At 51.5% G+C, this 17,480-nt stretch overlaps 1 protein-coding gene across 1 annotated transcript in view; it reads left to right on the top strand.

Annotated features, from left to right (window-relative positions):
• SDK2 (sidekick cell adhesion molecule 2) overlaps nucleotides 1-17,480 on the top strand; it is a 198,862-nt gene that overhangs the window by 68,086 nt on the left and 113,296 nt on the right. Inside the window, exon 2 of the mRNA XM_049769932.1 lies at nucleotides 17,105-17,264. Within this exon, the coding sequence (XP_049625889.1) occupies nucleotides 17,105-17,264 (160 nt within the window). The remainder of the gene's footprint in view (nucleotides 1-17,104; nucleotides 17,265-17,480) is intronic.

The raw sequence follows: 17,480 nt of genomic DNA, 5'->3' as shown, positions 1-17,480 counted from the left end.
CTGCCAGTCTAAACACTGCAGGGTCAGCCCCAGCACTGTTGCAGGCCAGAGATGAGGTTGATTCTGAAATAAGTTTATGCACAGATGGACACAGCTGGTCGGGCCTTCACGCGGCTGAGCTGGGTTTGATCCTTGGCACCGCGTGAGGTCTCCCAAGGTCTGCCAGGAGTGAGCCCCAAGCACAGAGCCAGGAATGACCCCTGAGCCCCGGGGTAGGAGTGATTCTGATAACAGAACCAAGAGTGAGCCCTGAGCACAGCTGGATATAGCTGAAAACTAAAGAACATAAAGAAGACAAGAAGCAGAAGAAAAAAAATATTACAAAGCATATTTAGCCTCTCTGTGGCCAAATGTCTGGGGACCCCCACTTTTAGTGGCCCCACCCTGTGGGGGTCCCCAGCCCAGTTTTGAACGCTGAACTCCTCTGCAGAGGTTCCCGAGACTGACCTGACTTATCAACCCCTTCAGAGAAAACAATGGCTCAGCCCCCAAATCCACCTTTTTAAAGCCAACAAACAGAAAGTGCCCCCCAATTGCCCCCAAGGCTACTGCCGTCCATCACCATTGTTTCAGAACTGGGCCCTGGGGGCCCCATGTCACCTTCTTGGGACAGGTTTGTCTTGAGACTGCTGCATAGATGAACACTGGGTGAGGTGAGGGGGTGCTGTGAGACTGACACTGTGTATACCACTAGCTGGGGTGCTGTGCCCAGAATGAGAGGGCTGGTCAGCTGTGCCCTGGAAATGAGGGCAGAGAAGCAGATTGGGCATCGCTGCTGGGCAGAGCAGAGTCCAGGCTCGGGCTAACTGGTTTGGGGAGAAACAGGGGGTGCGGGTGGGGCACTTTACTTCCTGGTGTGTTTCCCAGAATCCACAATCTGGGTGAAGGACAGAAAGACTTGTGGGGGGAGGGGGGGCCTTGAAGGGGTCCCTGGCCTGAGTGTTTTTATTTTATTTTATTTTTTATTTTTTCTGGGCCACAACCAATGCAGCTCAGGCTTAACTTACTCCTGTCTCTGTGAGATGCCGGGGATTGAACTCGGGTTAGCATGTGCAAGACCAGGCCTGGGTGGAGAAAGGAAACTTTTTCTCTAGGGCTGCAGAGAAAGTCGAGAAAGGAGAGGCTGAGAGAGAGTTCCAGAAATGTGTGTGTGTGAGAGAGAGAAAAAGAGAGACAGAGACACAGACAGACAGACAGACAGACAGACAGAGACAGGCGGGCAGACAGAGAGATAGAGAAAAACACAGAGAAGGGAGGACACTGAAGAAGCTGCAGGTGGCAGAAATATTCAGGGACTCCCGAAGCTGCAGTGGGAAGGCAGAGGGGTGCAGGGGAAGGCCTGTTCCTCACCCTCTCCCTCTTCTCAAGGCTCTCAGCAGTGAATGCTCCAATGGGCCCATGAATCTCCCTCTCCAGGGAGGACTGCCCAGCCCCCACCTCACCCCTCCACTCACCCAGAAATAAAAGCTTTGACCTTGAGGGGCTCTGGGGAGCAGCTCCCTGTGGGTGAGGCTGGTGAGATTGATGAGCTGTTGGGCTGAGAGCACGGGTGGGTCCAGGAGTAGGGGGTGGGTGAGCATGTAGGGATGGGGATTGGAGGGGACAGGGTGCCTATGAGGGGGAGGAGATCTCATCTTTCTCATGTGTCTCTGTTCCAGATGCTCCTGGGGGGGGGGGGGGACTTCCCAGTGTGTTGGGATCTGGGCTCAGAATCTGGCAGTCCCCCCTGGGGACATAACCTTCTACCCTGCCAGTCTGGGGGTATCCTCAGGTGGAGTGGGCTCCCCCTCTGCCTGATTCCTGGACCCCCTCAGCCTTGTGCTTGCATGAGACCCACCCTGGATGCCTCCTTCTGTGCCTGTGTTGGAGAACAGATGCCCATGGCATGGGATAGATGGGGTGATCAGCACCCCACAGCCTCTCTCCATCCCCTCTTTTTCTCCCTCTCCCTCTCCCCCTTCATCTTTCTCTCCCCCTATACTCTCTCTATCTCAGTCCTTCTACTTATCTCTGTCCTCCTGCTTCCCTGTCCTCCCTCTTCCAGTCTTCCCTCACCCCATTGTCCCCTCTTCTCCCTCCTCCCTCACCATCCCTCCCTCTTCTCCTGTGTCTGCTTCTTCCCTCTCTTTTTCCCTGCTCTTCACCCCTCTCTACCTGAACTCTCTCAGGCTGGAATTCCTACCCCTCTGACCCCCAGAGTCTGTCCCATTTCTGGTGCTACTAGCCTGTGACTTGGCACTGGTCTTGCTGAGCCATGGGATGACCATCACTGTATCCCTCTCAGGGCTTGTTCCCTGTCCTGTCAGCAGCTGGGGACTGCTCTCCTCAAAACTCCAAGAGCCAAGTGGATCAGACAGATAGATAGGATTTGAAGAGGTGGGGAACCAAAGGGCTGACCCTCATCCCAAGTACCCCAATCCTGGGCACTCACACTTTTGTGCACCTGCTCATACCCCAACCCTCCCTCTCTCCTGCAAGGACAGAGGCTCCCCTTACTGATGGTGAGCTGAGCTGTGAGTTCATGAGTGAGTATTTTAGTGAATGAGTGAAAGGGGTGAGTGAGCGAGTGAGTGTTTTAAATGAATAAATTGAATCAGTGAGTGATGAATAAATGAGTTGGCAAATGAATGAATGTGTTAGTGAATGAGTGACTAGGAGAGGGAATGAGCAAATGAATGAATGCGTGAATGAGTGAATGATGAATTCACAAGTGAATGGTGAATGAGTCCATGGGTTGGTAAAAAAGGAAATAAAGGATGAATGAAGGAATGAATGAGAATGAATGAATGAGTTAGTGATGGGAATGAGTGAATGTAGCATAAATTATGTGAATGAATGAATACATGAATGGGTGAGTGAGTGAATAGATGGGTGAATAGGTGAGTGAATTAATGAGTGAGTAAATGGATGAATGAGTGAGTGAATCGATGATTAAATTAATGAATGAGAGAATGGATGAGTGAATGAGCAAGCGAATCAATGGAAAAGTGAATGAATGAATGAGCAAGCAAATAAATAGATGAGTGAATGGAGTGACTGGATGGATGGATGGATGGATGGATGGATGGATGGATGGATGGATGGATGGATGGATGGATGGATGGATGGATGGATGGATGGGTGGGTGGGTGGATGGATGGATGGGTGGGTGGATGGATGAGTGAATAAATGAGGTGATGGTCCTAAGAAGAGGGTGTGGCCCCCAAAATGCCCTTCCTGCCAGTGGACCCCCCCTTCAGATCAAGAGTTCAGCGCTGAGCACCCAGGAATGGGCCTCATCCAGTCCCGGAGCTCACCAGTCTGGCAGGACATCTGGGGGGTGTCTCAGGAGGACGGCAGGTGCATTGAGGCCAAGGAGCATGAGGCTTTTGGGGGTGTAAACCAAAAGCACACTACTTTCCTGGGAGCACTCAAAAAAGGTGGCTCTACAGACAGGCCTGGCGCACTGGGCTGAGGGGGTACTTGGTCCCAGGACAGAGCACAGCGCTGTCATCTCCACCTAGACTGGACACTTCGACTCCAGAGTTGGGGGTTCTGGTGTCAGGGGGGTTGGTTATATTTCTGCCTGTCCAAGTGGACAGTTTGTTGACACATATCACTCTCTGTCCCTTCTCAGTCCCCTCCCTCTCCCCAGCAACCCAGGACTAGCCCAGAACATGGTAGTCATGAGTGAAGGGGAGACTGAGGCAGAAGGCAGTTTACCAGAACTGAGTCCACTCACTCCGCCTTCTCATTGTCTTGTCTGAGTCAGGCCTGGATCGCAACTCTGAGCAGATCTGGGGGCATTCAGCCTCTTCATCCTTATCCTGAGCCCCAGTACCCCTCTCCATGGAGCCTGGTGCCTGTTGCACCCCCAAATAGGACCAAACTCTAGCTTCCCCAAAGATCCCCACCTCTGTTCTTTGCTTCTGCCAACTCCCGGCTGACCCTTCCCACCATCTGCCGGGCCCCGGCCCCCATCTGCCAGTTTGAACCTGGGGGGGTCCTCTATTATGCTGCCCCCACATGCCTGGGCAGCTCATCAAGAGGAACATGACAATGACCATCAATGCCTCAAGGCCCAGCCCAATGGGCATCCTGCAGCCCACAGGTTTGCTGCCAACAGCAGGTGCAGATCAGGGGCTGGGAAAGCAGCTGGGATGGTTGCATGTGGGTCTAGGGTTCACAGACTCCTGTCGACCATCTCAAGGGTCTGCAGGGGGACTCCTGTGCCTACCCTGGTGACCCGGGCAGGACTATATGGTCGGCCTCCAGTGGAGTTCATTGTAATAAACTACTCAGGGCTGGCACTGCCCAAAGGGCCGAGATCCACGTGGTGTTATTATTTATGACAACGCAAGGGCCTGCTGGGGACGACGATGGCTGTGCACGGCACGGGCTGGCCGGCAAATTGAACTGCAATTTTCTGCTCCGCAGTCTTTGTTCTACGCTACACAGCACCAGGACACCAGGTCAGCTGCCTGATGAATGGAGCAACTTAGCTCCAAGCTCGGAGGGCGGCGGGCGGCGGCGGCTGTGGTGGGAGCAGACAGCCTGGGCGCTGGTTCCTTGCCAGCCCCTGAGCCTCCACCCACCTACCGCTGTACATATGATCCCCCCTGAAATGACCTGAGGAGAGAGCAGAGACTGCGCAGGTGGCCCTGGGTTCGAAACTGGCTCTGGACTTGGCCATGATCCTAGGGTGTGTCCCCCCTCCCTAGGGTGGAATGATGAGGTCCCAGTGGATGCCTGGAACAGCCGCAGGAACTAGTTGAGGACCCAGAGGACACGCACCTCAGGGCTTCCTCTGCCCCTTCTCTGGGCTGAGCTGCCTCCCCTACCAGGCCTGGCAGGGGCAAAAGGAGGAGAAGGCTTCTAGGGATAACAGGAAGCCCCCAGTTGGGGTGGCTGGGGACATGGTCAAGCGGGGGGGCCCCAACCTGCCTCTGTGACATGTTGGGGAGTTGATGCTGGTACATATCAAACCCTCCATCCCTGATATCCTCACTTTCTGCCTGTTTCCCACACCCCAAAATTCCTTTCCCTTAAGCATTAGTTGCAGGGCCAGAGTAATACACAGCAGGGAGGGTGTATGCCTTGCTCACAGGTGACCTGGTTCGATCCCCAGCATCCTAGGGTTTCCTAAAGCCTACCAGGAGTGATTTCTGAGCACAGAGCCAGGAGTAACCCCTGAGCACTGCCAGGTATAACCCAAAAGTTCCCCCCAAAAGAAATGTTATTTGTGGGTTATTTTGGTAAGGAAGCCCTAGGGGCCTTATTTCTGGGGGTATCCTCACTGGTCATGTGGGGGTATAATGGAGTAAACTCTGGGCTCCTGGAAGCACAGATGGGCTTGGAGGTTCTTGTTCTCGGCTCTCTGGGTCCCTGAAGATTGGTGTCACTCCATCCCCACAGTCCCCAATCTTTGAGACATTGCAAGAGTGAGGACTCACCAGCTGGAGAATCTTCCAGATGTTCAGAAGAACAATCACTGAGGCCCTGTCCACAGCCACAGGTCCTGGCTGTAAGAACCAGTAATCACTTCAAGGATATGCTGTCCCTCGGAGTAACAAAAGGGACATCCCTGGTTAACTGTCAGGGTCAAGGCATTCCTGACAGATAAATCCACTGGGGAGGTGTCCCCCATGCAGGTAACCCTGAGCAAGCAGCAGCATTCAAGGCCCCAATAAATCAGGATGCAGAGAAGCTCCCAGTCCCAGTTAGACAAACACACCTAATCCGAAGGATGAGTTTAATCTCTGAACTCTGCCTGCGCCATGCAAGAGCCTCTTCTTTCCCTTCGGACGCATCTTCAGGGATGGTGACCTGTGAACTTGGAGTTAACTGGGGAGCAGCTGCAGGACAGTGGGGAACCCCAGGCTGAGGGATTAGCTCCTCATAAATCAGAAGGGGTCCAGGTGCTGAGCCCTCAACCAGTGTCCTGGAAGGCCCATGGCCAAGTGGTACATGGCAGGTGACACTGATTTGAGCCTCCCAAAATCCAGTTCAGTCCAGCAGAACTGCCCATGGCGGGAAGTACCTGGCCAAGATGGACCTTGAGCTCAAGCATGTTCCCCTACTGGCTGCTGGTCACACTCCTCCTGGCTGCCATCTGGGGGGACTGAGGGGCTCCTATCCAGGTACTGTGCACTGTGACCTCCAGGAAGCCTTGAAGGTAGTCCTGGAGGGGAGACAGGATACAGGATGAGTGTGAGAACAGAAATGGGGGCCCAGATGTGGCCAGGACCCCATGTTCCCAGCAGAACAGGAAGGCGTACTATTGTCACTGGGCTAAGGCCCCATGTCTGGCGGGTGCAGAAGCTGCCTTGGGCATTTACTGGGCGCCACTATTTCAGCCAAGGGCCCTACAGCTCAGAGTGTGTTTTGCATGCTCCTCTGAGACTAGGTGTCTGGGTGGGTTTTACTGTTGAATTTTTTTTGGGGGGGAGCCATAACTGGAGGTGCTCAGAGCTGACTCCTGGCTCTGATACTTTTTGGAAGGTCACTTTTTTTTGTGGGGGCACACCTGGTGATGCTCAGGGGTTATTCCTGGCTATGTGCTCAGAAATCGCTGCTGGGTTGGGGGACCCTTGGGACGCTGGGGGATCAAACTAAGGTCTGTCCTGGGTTAGCCACCTGCAAGGCAAACATCCTACTGTTGCGCCATCACTCCAGCCCCTCAGGAGTCACTCTTGACAGTGCTCAGAGGACCCTATGGGATGCCAGGGATTGAATTTGGGTCAGCCATGTGCAAAGCAATCACCCTTCCCACTATGATCTCGCTCCAGCCCAAGGCCGGGTGTCTGAAATCAGGGGACCTGGGCACTGCTGTTGCCAAAGCCTCCGGTTGGCATCTTACCCCCAAGGATTCCTAACAGCTACACCCAACAGTTCCATTTCCCACTTTCTGTCTTTTATCCCCCTGTTGGGGCACCCATCATGCACTCCCCCTCTCCCGTCACCCTCATCCTAACTCAGTAGGCTCTCAAGACAGACTTTGGAGCAGACGTGCTCCTATGCTGAACTCAGGAAGTTGGGAGCCACGCCCAAAGATGATCCAGAGTGTGGACCCAGCACTGTAGCATGGGGATAAAAGGAGAGGTCGCCCTGGAAGTGCAGAGTCAGGGCTGGGGATTTGAATCCAGGGCCTCTCAAGTGCTGGCATTGTGTGGGCTCAGCCAGCCAGCAAGGGTCTACTTGTTTTCTCCCAGTGCATTTGGAACCAAGGATGCCCTCCCATCACCCCACCCCACTGATGATCAGAGACCCTTTATTTCATTCTGACAATGTTTCTATAAGACAAAAGGAGCTGAGATGCATGCAGGGTGGCAGGGTCAGGGACATAGCAGAAGGATAGATAGTAGGGAGTGAGGTGCCTGCGAGAAATTAAGCTTAAACATTGGGGCATTGATGATGGGAATGTTGCACTGGTGAAGGAGGGGGATTGTTCTTTATACGACTGAAACCCAACTACAATCATATTTGTAATCAAATTGTATAAATAAAGATATTAAAAAATAAAAAACTAAATAAAAACATTGGGACTTAGGAATGTGTCACTAGAGCAAGATGGTGGGCCATAAAATCTCCCTTACCCAGAGCTCTCTGTGAGGGAGGAGGGACGGCCTCGGAGTCAAGCCTGATTAGTGACCACCGATGATGGGGAGATGACACCCCTCTTTGGGCTGTCCTCCATCTCTGGAGTGACGTCTCCAAAGCTTTCGCTTCAAGGAAACTTCCCAGAGCTGGTTGCTTTACAGTGTCCCCCCAAAAAAACAGTTACTCAGTGGGGTTCTGTCTGCCAGGTGGTTGGGAACAGCATCATAGAGGGGGGTTTCCAACAAATATGTGCTAGGGCCTTTGAGCCAGCTCTCAGCCATGTCTCATTATTTCCAAATTAGCTAAATTTCTTACAGGAAAGACAAAACTTTATTATTATTATTATATTTATTATTATTATTACTTTATTGTTAGTATTGCTGTGTTGTTAATAATTTTGCTAGGGAAAGTATAGAGGGATCCCGCAGTGCACCAGGAACCTTGTGACACCAGGGATTGAATCTGGGGCTCCCTTATGCAAATCTGCCACTCCAGCCTTTGGGACAGTTTCCCCAGGATAGGAATAATTCAAATGTACATGGTTCCTTCCCCTCACACACAGATGCCAACTGGGAAGTCTTGTGCTAGAGCAGCTGTCTGGGGCATCCTTGCTTCTCTATCCAGCCTCAAAACCTCACTCATTTGCATGTTCATTCATTCATTCATTCATTCATTCTTCTTCCCCGAGCTCTGGGTCCAAGCTGGGCAACAAGAGAGCAGAGGATGCCAGCCTGGCCCAGGTGGCAACTGGGGGATTGTTTTCTCTGTGGCATTAGCTGGACATACAAGGGTCTGAGCTGATGGTAGCCAGGGAGGCTGCTGGATCACTCCCCTCCTGCACTCCACTCCCCCTGAATTTCGATTCCCCAGGGCTGTGCTGGGCACGGTGGCCCCGGCAGCCCTGGTGACTGGGCGCCCCTAATCTGATTAGATGTGTATTCATACAAATTGATGATCCGTTCCACTGGCTGCTGTTTGCTACACGCTTTTCGGAGCGAGGAATTCACTGGGCGGCAGCTGGGGAGGCCGGGACGTCATTGATCGGCGCTCGCCTCCGACGCAGCTGCTGACTTTGAAGGTCATTGTCAGGGTCTGGATTAAGGAAGGTTTGAGCCTTCTCGGGGCTAATGAAGCACTTGGCATGCAGACAGTCGGGGCAAGCTGGGCCCGGCATCTGCTGGGAGCCTTGGGAGAGGCATAAATTAGCATCTCGTTATTTGGGGGTCCTGGGGGGTGTCAGGTACCCCTGAGAGAGGCAGAGAGCAGCTGGGAAGCCTGAGTCTGGGGTCTGCACCCCACGCTCAACACCTGCCAGCTCTATGCTCTAGTGGGGCTCTTCCAGAATGGGGGCAGAGCAGGACCTGCTAGGGACCTTCCCAGGTGCAGCCCCGACCCCCAAATCACTGACACTCAGGGTCGATTCAGCGCTGGGGAGGAGAAAAGCCTTCTGCTGGTGCCTCTGCCCTCTGACTAGCACTTTTGCCAAGGAAGTGGGAGAGTGGAGGACATGGAGCTCTAGAAATCTAGGAGCAGTTGCAGGAAAAAAGAGAGTGTTTCTGAGTGTGGGGCAAAAAGACAAGGCTTGCAGTGAACCCTGAGTCTGAGAATGAGAATGGGGTGATCAGTAAAGGCAGGTGGGGTGCCTCATGAGCTGGAAACCCAGAGCTTCTGTGCAAACCGGGGTTTCCTGCCATGCTCCCCCAAACCCTGCAGAGGATCTGTGCTTGGTCACCCTAGCAGAGCCCCCATGATTGCTTGCAAGTGTGTGCAAAACACCACATGGAGGGACTCAGGCCTGTGAGTCACCAGAACACCAGAGCGAGCACCATTGTTTTTTATTCTGTTGTGTTTTGTTTTGCCTTTGGCCTCTGAGACTTCACCAGGTGGTGCTCAGGGGTTACTCTTGGTTCTGTGCTCAGGAATCCTCCTGGTAGTGCTCAGGGGATCACTCGCTGCATGCAAGGCAAGTACCTTCCCTGGTGTCTTATCACTCCAGTCCCACAAGTTCCTTTTGCCCTCTGGAAGGGCAAACTGTGAAACTGTGAGAAGCACAGAATGGGAAGAACCATATTTCCCTCTTCAGAGGAAGGTGAAGTGGATGAGAAGGTGGCTAGCATGTGTGAGATTCTGGTTTCGATCCCCTGCATCGCACAATCCCCAGGGCTGACCTGAGTATCAAGCTGGGAGTTATTTCTGGGCATAGCTGTGCACACCCCCAAATATAGAGAGAAAGGAAGAAAAGAAGTTGAGGTGTTTATGTAGGGTTGGCTTCTTAGAAAAAGCAGAGAGGTCAGAGCGATAACACTTCAGAAAGTCGTTTGCCTTGCATGCAGCTGACGTGGGTTTGATCCCCAGCATCCCAGGGTCTCCAGTGCCTACCAGGAGTGATTCCCTGAGAATTCCCAGGAGAAACCCCTGAGCACTGCTAGGTGTGACCCAAAATTTTAAAAAAGGTGGGGTTTGAAGGTAACTCAGGGGGAAGGGGTAGCCAAAACCCACCTGGGACACCAATCCACATCCCCAGATGTGACCCACAGTCAAGTGTGCTTAACCCACAGTGATGGTAGAAACCGCTAAGAGGGGCTGGAGAGATTGTACAGTGGTAGAACGTTTGCCTTGCACACGACTGACCCAGGATGGACAGGGATTTGATCCTCAGCATCCCATATGGTCCCCCAAGCTTACCAGGAGTGACTTCTGAGTGCAGAGCCAGGAATAAGCTCTGAGAGGCCCGGGTGTGACCCAAAACCAGAAAGAAAGAAAGAAAGAAAGAAAGAAAGAAGAAGAAAGAAAGAAGAAAGAAAGAAAGAAAGAAAGAAAGAGAAAGAAAGAAGAAAGAAAGAAAGAAAGAAAGAAAGAAAGAAAGAGAAAGAAAGAAAGAAAGAAAGAAGAAAGAAGAAAGAAAGAAAGAAAGAAAGAAAAGAAAAGAAAGAAAGAAGAAGAAAGAAAGAAAGAAAGAAAGAAGAAAGAAAGAAAGAAAGAAAAGAAAGAAAGAAAGAAAGAAAGAAAGAAAGAGAGAGAGAGAGAGAGAAAGAGAGAGAGAGAGGGAGGGAGGGAGGGAAGGAGGGAGGGAGGGAGGGAGGGAGAGGGAGGGAGGGGGAGGGAGGAGGAGAGGGGAGGAGAGGGGAGGAAGGAAGGAAGGAGGAGAGGGGAGGAAGGAAGGAGGGAGGAGAGGGGAGGAAGAAAGGAGGGAGGAAAAAGAAAGGAAGGAAGGAAGAAGAGAGAGAAAGAAAGAAAGAAACCACTTAAAAGAAGTGGAGACATTGAAAGAATAAATTAAATAAAATAACGCAGATAAAGGAGGAAAGAATAAGGGGAGAGTCAGGAATTCATGCAGAGAATGTAGGTTGGGGCCACCCACCCGTCAGCAGATCTTCAGCAGCAGCTTAGCAGGACCCCAAAACACCGCAGGAGACAAGTATTTGTGGGAGCACTTTGAAATGCAAGTAGGTTACCTTTCTTCCCAGGCAAGAGCCTGCGATAATTTGTAAACTGTAACACAGTCTAAATAGTCAGGGAGATAATGAGCGATGAGAAAAGTTACAAAAGAGGCATCAGCGAAAAGCACTTACCCATCCTCCCCAGAGCCCCCCCAAAACCACTCACTTTCTTGTGTGTGCCTCAAAACAGCCCGTGAATATATAAGCAGTTGTATTTTTATGCTCGGAGGGGGAAGAAAAAAACATGTACAAGAATCATAGCAGATTGGTCATTCCCTTCTATGCCTCCTCCCTCTGTCCCTTATTTAGCTAGAGTGCTCAAAAATTATCCTGGAGGGCCAAAGAAAGAGTCCAATGGTTAGGATGCTGGCCTTAAAGTAAAGACTGACTGGGATTCGACCCTCGGTACCGTACAGGGTGTGATCTCTGAATACAGAGCCAAGAGTAACCCTGAGTGTGGTGGTCTTGTCCCCACCCCCCAAAAAAACCAGCTCACTCTCAGGGTGAAGGGAGTCTCAGATGGTGGGAAAGTAGCAAAATGTAGAAAAGGGGTTTGGGGGCAGAGGAGGGCTCTAACCTGCTATGTCCCACTGACGTCTCTAGTTTGGAGCTGGGGATCTGGGGTGGCCTACTGGCAGAACAGCTTTGGGGGGCCCATGGGGCACCCCACGATGGGACATGAACTATTTGCTCATGTCCTCTCGTGTGAGACAGGCTTAAACTCATTTCATAGGAATATGTTTATATTTGGGGTTAACACCTTTGGGGCTGAGGTGTCCAGGCACAGAACCCAGAGTCTGGGCGATCTACCTGGCCCTTTGAAATCTTAATATTGGGGGACAATGAAAATGGCAGGACTGAGAGAAAGACTTAGCAGGTGGATGGTGGAAAAGCCCAAGCAGTGTCTGCTCATTTCCAGGGCCCTAAAAGCTTTTCTCCTGTGTGGGGCTCGGAGGACCCAGCTTCCCTCCCTCCTGCCCCCCTCCGCATGCATCTCCGCAGAGACGTTTGTGCAGCTTTCTGTGAACTCTTGCTTACTCTGTCCATCTTTTCCTTATTGATTTACAACTGTTTTTATTATTACTGAGGGCTTTTTTTTTTTTTTTGTATCGTGAAAACAAGCCCTTTTGTCCATGATAAAAGTCGCAAATATCTTCCCTGTTTGTCATTTTGTCACTTCTTTTTTCTTTATATCCACTTTCCCCCAGGTGGCTGGGGCGATCCATCTCTTAGGATGGCTTTCTGGAGCCTGCAGAGTACTTAGAAAGTACTTGGGAGTTCTTCACCTCGCCAAGATTATATATATTTTTAAACCTCAAGATTTTTTTTCCCCTCCTGGTTCTTTTAGAATTTTTTTTTTCATGTTTAAAACATTGATCCCTCCAGCATTTATTTTAAGGCAGTGTGAGGGGAAAGAAAAAAAAGAAAGAAAATTCAATGTTATTTTTTTCCTCCCCAAATGGCTCCCTTGCTATTCTAGAACCATTTGGGGAATAATTGATCTTCTCCCTATGGAATTTAAATTCTGCTTCATGTATTAGATAATCCCTTATGCACTATTTCTAGGCTCTCTTGTCGATGTATTTCTGTGTCTGCGTGTCCAGAAACACCGTGTTGGAATTATTGCAGCTTTATTATACGTCCGGTGTCTTCCTGGGAATAGTTTCTGTCTAGCACCCTGTCTCGTTCAGAGTATTCTTGGATATTATTTTGTTGTTACATTTTTTTTCCCTGTATGCCTTTATAGTAGGGTTTGGTTGTGTTTGGTTGTGTTGTTTTATTTTTGATTTTTGGGCCACACTCAATGGCGCTCAGGGCTTACTCCTGGCTTTATGCTCAGAAATCGCTCCTGCAGGCACAGGGGACCATATGGGATGCTGGGGATCAAACACAGGTCATCCACATGCAAGGCAAACAACTTACCCACTGTGCTATTTCTCCGGCCACCCTGTTGTTGCTGTTGTTGTTATTGTTGAGATAATATGCTTAATATAACTTCTTTTGTATGGGGTCACTCCCAGCAGTGTTCAGGAGTTATTCATAGCTCTGCACTTAGGAATCAATCCTGGTGATACTTGGAGAACCCTCACACATGCCAGGGCTCAAAACCATGCTACCCCATGCAAGGGAAATGTCCTCCCCTCTTTGTTATCACTCTGACCACCAGTTTCTTTAATATTTCAAAGTTCCAACCTTTCTGCCACCAAAGTGCCCAAGTTTCTTCATCATAGTCCTAAAGTCACCTCTACTATCCATCCCCATCTCTTCCATTATCCCTTGGTCACCCCAGTTCTGAGTGAGCATGCCAGGGTTTGTTGAAATGAAAGATAGTCTATTCCACCGTGTTGTCTTTCAAGGCCACTTTCAGATCACCCCCACTTTTGTCCTTCTCCAACTTGGACTCATTTTCTCTTCACCTGACTCAGGTGTCACACGGTAGCCAGAGCGATAGCACAGCGATAGGGTGTTTGCCTTGCACGCAGCTGATCCAGGATGGACTTGGGTTCGATCCCCAGCATTCCATATGGTTCCCCAACAAGGAGTGATTTCTGAGCACAGAGCCAGGAGTAACCCCTGAGCGTCACCATTTGTGGCTCAAAAACCAAAAGAGAAAATTCTACTTGAAGCCAAGTAGAACAGCACTGTGTGTCCAGACCCATGTTCCTTTGCCATTTCCAGACTGACCATTGTGCTTAGTGCTACAACGAACGAATGTCAACTCTGGAACAGCTTGGGTTCCAAATAAATGCTTCATGTATGTTTGATTTCTATGTAGGGAAAAGCTTACAGGGATGATGCCTGTGTGTTGGGTTTTGCTTTCCACCATTCCCCATTCTCAGTGGGGCGAGTTGTGCACTGCACAAACCAGAGGGGAGACTGAAAGGGGCCGCTGCTCCTTCCCAGGAATTGGATAGAGGGGGGGTTGCAGATTTGTCTCTGCTTCCAGGATCAGAGCTCCCTAGAAACCACAGCCCCCGAGTGGAGCATGCACCAGGGATTTTCTATACTCCATGACGCCCAAAATTTATCCAATCCCCAGGACAAAAGTGACCCATTTATTGCTGCAGAAACAGAAGTGCAGGAGGCAAAGGGATTGGCTCGAGGCCTATGACTGTCACTCTCTTGTGTGCTCTTGGAATTCAAATGCACGTACAGTACAGTGACACACAGAGACGCCACCCTAGGGGTCCAGCAACATGCCCCCCCGGTGCATGGGCAGACACCAGTGTCTCTCTCTCTCTCTCTCTCTCTCTCTCTCTCTCTCTCTCTCTCTCTCTCACTCACACACACACACACACACACACACACACACACACACAAAGCAGCAGCAGCAACACAACCTGCTTCCAGGCTTCAGTGTGCACAGCCATCACCACACACATGCAGACACGTAGCAGTACACATGTGCTTCCAGGCACCATGCACACAACACTCAGACAGGCATACACATGAGCTCACGCATGCATATGCACAGATACAATACATACACCCATGTGCATACAATCACATGCATACACACACATGTGTATGTATATGCACCCTCACACCCTCATAAACACACTCACACCTTCAAGCACATCACACAAACACCCAGACACACACATATGCGCAGTCTCGCTCATACCATTCCATATACTAACACACCCTCACACACATATGCAGATGCATGGACATTCACACATATACATGTGTATACGATCTCATGTGTTTACACATGTACAAGCATGCTCGCATATGCACACTTGCACTGCTCCCCAGCCCCCTTTTTTCCCTAAAATCTGGCCACCAGGGGAAGCCGCCTCTCAGCTCTGCTGCAGAACTCCACCTAAGCAGGGGTTCAGCAGGTGAATCAAGGGCCCACCACTCCTGGATCTGCTGAAAGGAGCCTTGGCCCTCCAGGCTGCCTGGTGACATCCAGGACAGGAGACACCATGTCTCTCCAGGAAGAGTAAACCTCACTGTTGTGTATGTAAATATTTTAGGGGATTAGTATGTTGCTGACCCTAACCTGATTGGTGATTGTGCCCTACCCTAGGGTGTGACCTGGCATTCTGCCCCCACCCTAGGGTGGTACCTGATTCTGCTTCCACCATTGGTTGGTATCTGATCCCACCATTGGGTGGTACCTGATTCTGGGGGATAAAAACAAGGGTCTGTGGAAGGCGAGAGGCTTTTGGCTGGAACTTATGCTGAGTGCAGTCTTGTCCACTGAATAAAGCTAATATTTCCACAAGCCTGACTGACTGCGAGCTGTTTACCCGCCATTTCACCTCAGAACCGTTGGCTGGACAGGGTGGCAGACGCGTGCTCCGAGCTGAAAGAGAAAGGCCTCATCCTCCATCCCTCCATCAGTCAACCTCTTCAGGGGCTAACTTGCAACATCTCACATTCTCATCCCAGAGTCGGTCCGTCCAGAGAGACCCCAGGGCCTGGGCTGGTGCCTCCAGAGCAGCTGTGTTATAAACCAGCAAAGGTGGGCCTGGCACCAAATTGCCAGATAAGCCGGTTCCCAAAGGGAGTGTGGGCCGTGGGCTTGCAATCTTGCATTTGCACCTGTATGCATATCAAGCGCGTGTGTGTATGTGTCCGTGTGTGCTGTCGATCCCCCTGGGTGTACACACTGTATGCTCCCATGTGCCATGTGTGCTGGGCTGTGGTCACAAGCACACTTCCCGCAGGTTGCTGCGCCTGGTGCTGAGCCAGTCCCACAGTAGATCTGACCCCAAGGGGCTGAAATAGTTCATTTCAGACATCGGCGTAGACAGGCGCCCACGGCGGGTCTCATAGATACTATTCACGGGGCTCTGGAAACCGACTGTGGGGAGTGAGCACATCTCTGGAGCACCACTGTACCCGTTTGTTACACTGAGAGGAACAGCAGGGGGGTATGGGAGGGTCAAGGGAGGGTGCCCAGGCTGTGGGCCAGTGGCTCAGAGGAGCCTCTTGGGTAGATGGGTGTCTGCCAATCTCCGCTGCCAGGCAGCCAGAGATGGGTGCCATAGGCAAGGCCCACAACCCAGCTTTTAAAGAAGGCGCCTTTCCAATAAGTGTGACAAGTACCTGTCACAGGCTGGTTATTAGGAGAGTGGGTAAGACCTGGGTTCGATTCCCAGCATCAGGATTAAAAATAAGTAGTGATGGAGAGCTGGGCTGGAGGTGGGGCATGCATAGATTGACACATGGATTGAGGAAGTCAGAATTCAGACTCAGCCCCGGACTCTAGCACACAGCTCAGGGGTTAAAGGAGCAAGCAAGGACCTGAGTGCCAACTTTGGGGTATCTCCTGCAGTGCTCCTAGTGTGGGTACAGGTAGGTGGAAGGACGTGCTTCCAGAGAGTGCAGGTAGGCTCTGAAGGTCCCAGATGGAAGGATCAGGCTGACTGGGGAGAAAGAGGGTCACTGGGACTCACTGCCCTGTGCCTCATTGGGGTGGGTTTTTCCTTATTCTGGGGCACAGGGCTCAGACACCCCTTTATATGCAACACACTCCCTCATTTCCAGTTAGCAGAGCTGCCAGCACCCCCGGATCCTTCTGCTCTTGGGGAGGGAAGCAAAGGGCATGGAGTGGGGCTGGGAGGAGTCAGAGGGGGTGGATCAAGGAAGACAGAAAGAAAATGCTCAGGGACCAGACCGAGGGGAGAAGGTTTACCTTGTATGCAACTGACCCGGGTTCAATCCCTGGCATCCCATAGGATCCCCCAAGCTTACCAGGAGTGATTCCTGAGTGCAGAGCCAGGAGTAACCCTTGAGGGCCAGTGGGTGTGGCCCCAAACCAGAAGGAAGGAAGGAAGGACGGATGGAAGGAAGGACGGAACGAACGAACGAAGGAAGGAAGCAAAGGAAAGAAGGAAGGAAGAAGGGAAGGAAGGAAGGAAAGGAAAGGAAGGGAGGGAAGGAAGGAAGGAAGGAAAGAACGGCTGGACAGTGGGACTGATTACAGACACAGTCTGGAGGCAGGGTGCAGGCAGGGAGTACCAAACCATGAAGTCCCATGTACCTGGGAGAGGGGGCTCACCTGGCATGCACTGAGCATGCGTGCAGAGGAGGCATGTCCATGCTAACCCGCTTGTGTGTCTTCCCCGCAGATGATGTAGCCCCTTATTTCAAGACGGAGCCAGTGCGGACACAGATGCACCTGGAAGGGAACCGCCTGGTGCTGACGTGCATGGCCGAGGGCAGCTGGCCGCTGGAGTTCAAGTGGCTCCACAACAGTCGGGAACTCACTAAATTCTCGCTGGAGTACAGGCAAGTGTCCTGCGCCCCACAATGGGTAGTGCTGGGGTTCCAACTCCGGTATCACCAGAAGGCTGGGATGCCAGAAATATGGGGTTGCAAAGAGAGCCCCGCTGGGAAGAAGACCCCCCCTCCTCGCTGAACACAGCAGAGCCTGGTTGGGTGGTTCGAGAGGAGCCACTAACTCTGGCCAGACCAGGTGGTTCAGGACTGGGATGTGGTTCCTTG

The sequence above is a fragment of the Suncus etruscus genome, chromosome 1 (genome assembly GCF_024139225.1).
Source record: "Suncus etruscus isolate mSunEtr1 chromosome 1, mSunEtr1.pri.cur, whole genome shotgun sequence".
Classification (NCBI taxonomy): Eukaryota; Metazoa; Chordata; class Mammalia; order Eulipotyphla; family Soricidae; genus Suncus; species Suncus etruscus.
Note: the sequence above shows the minus strand (reverse complement) of the source record. Positions and strands in the feature narration are given on the sequence as shown.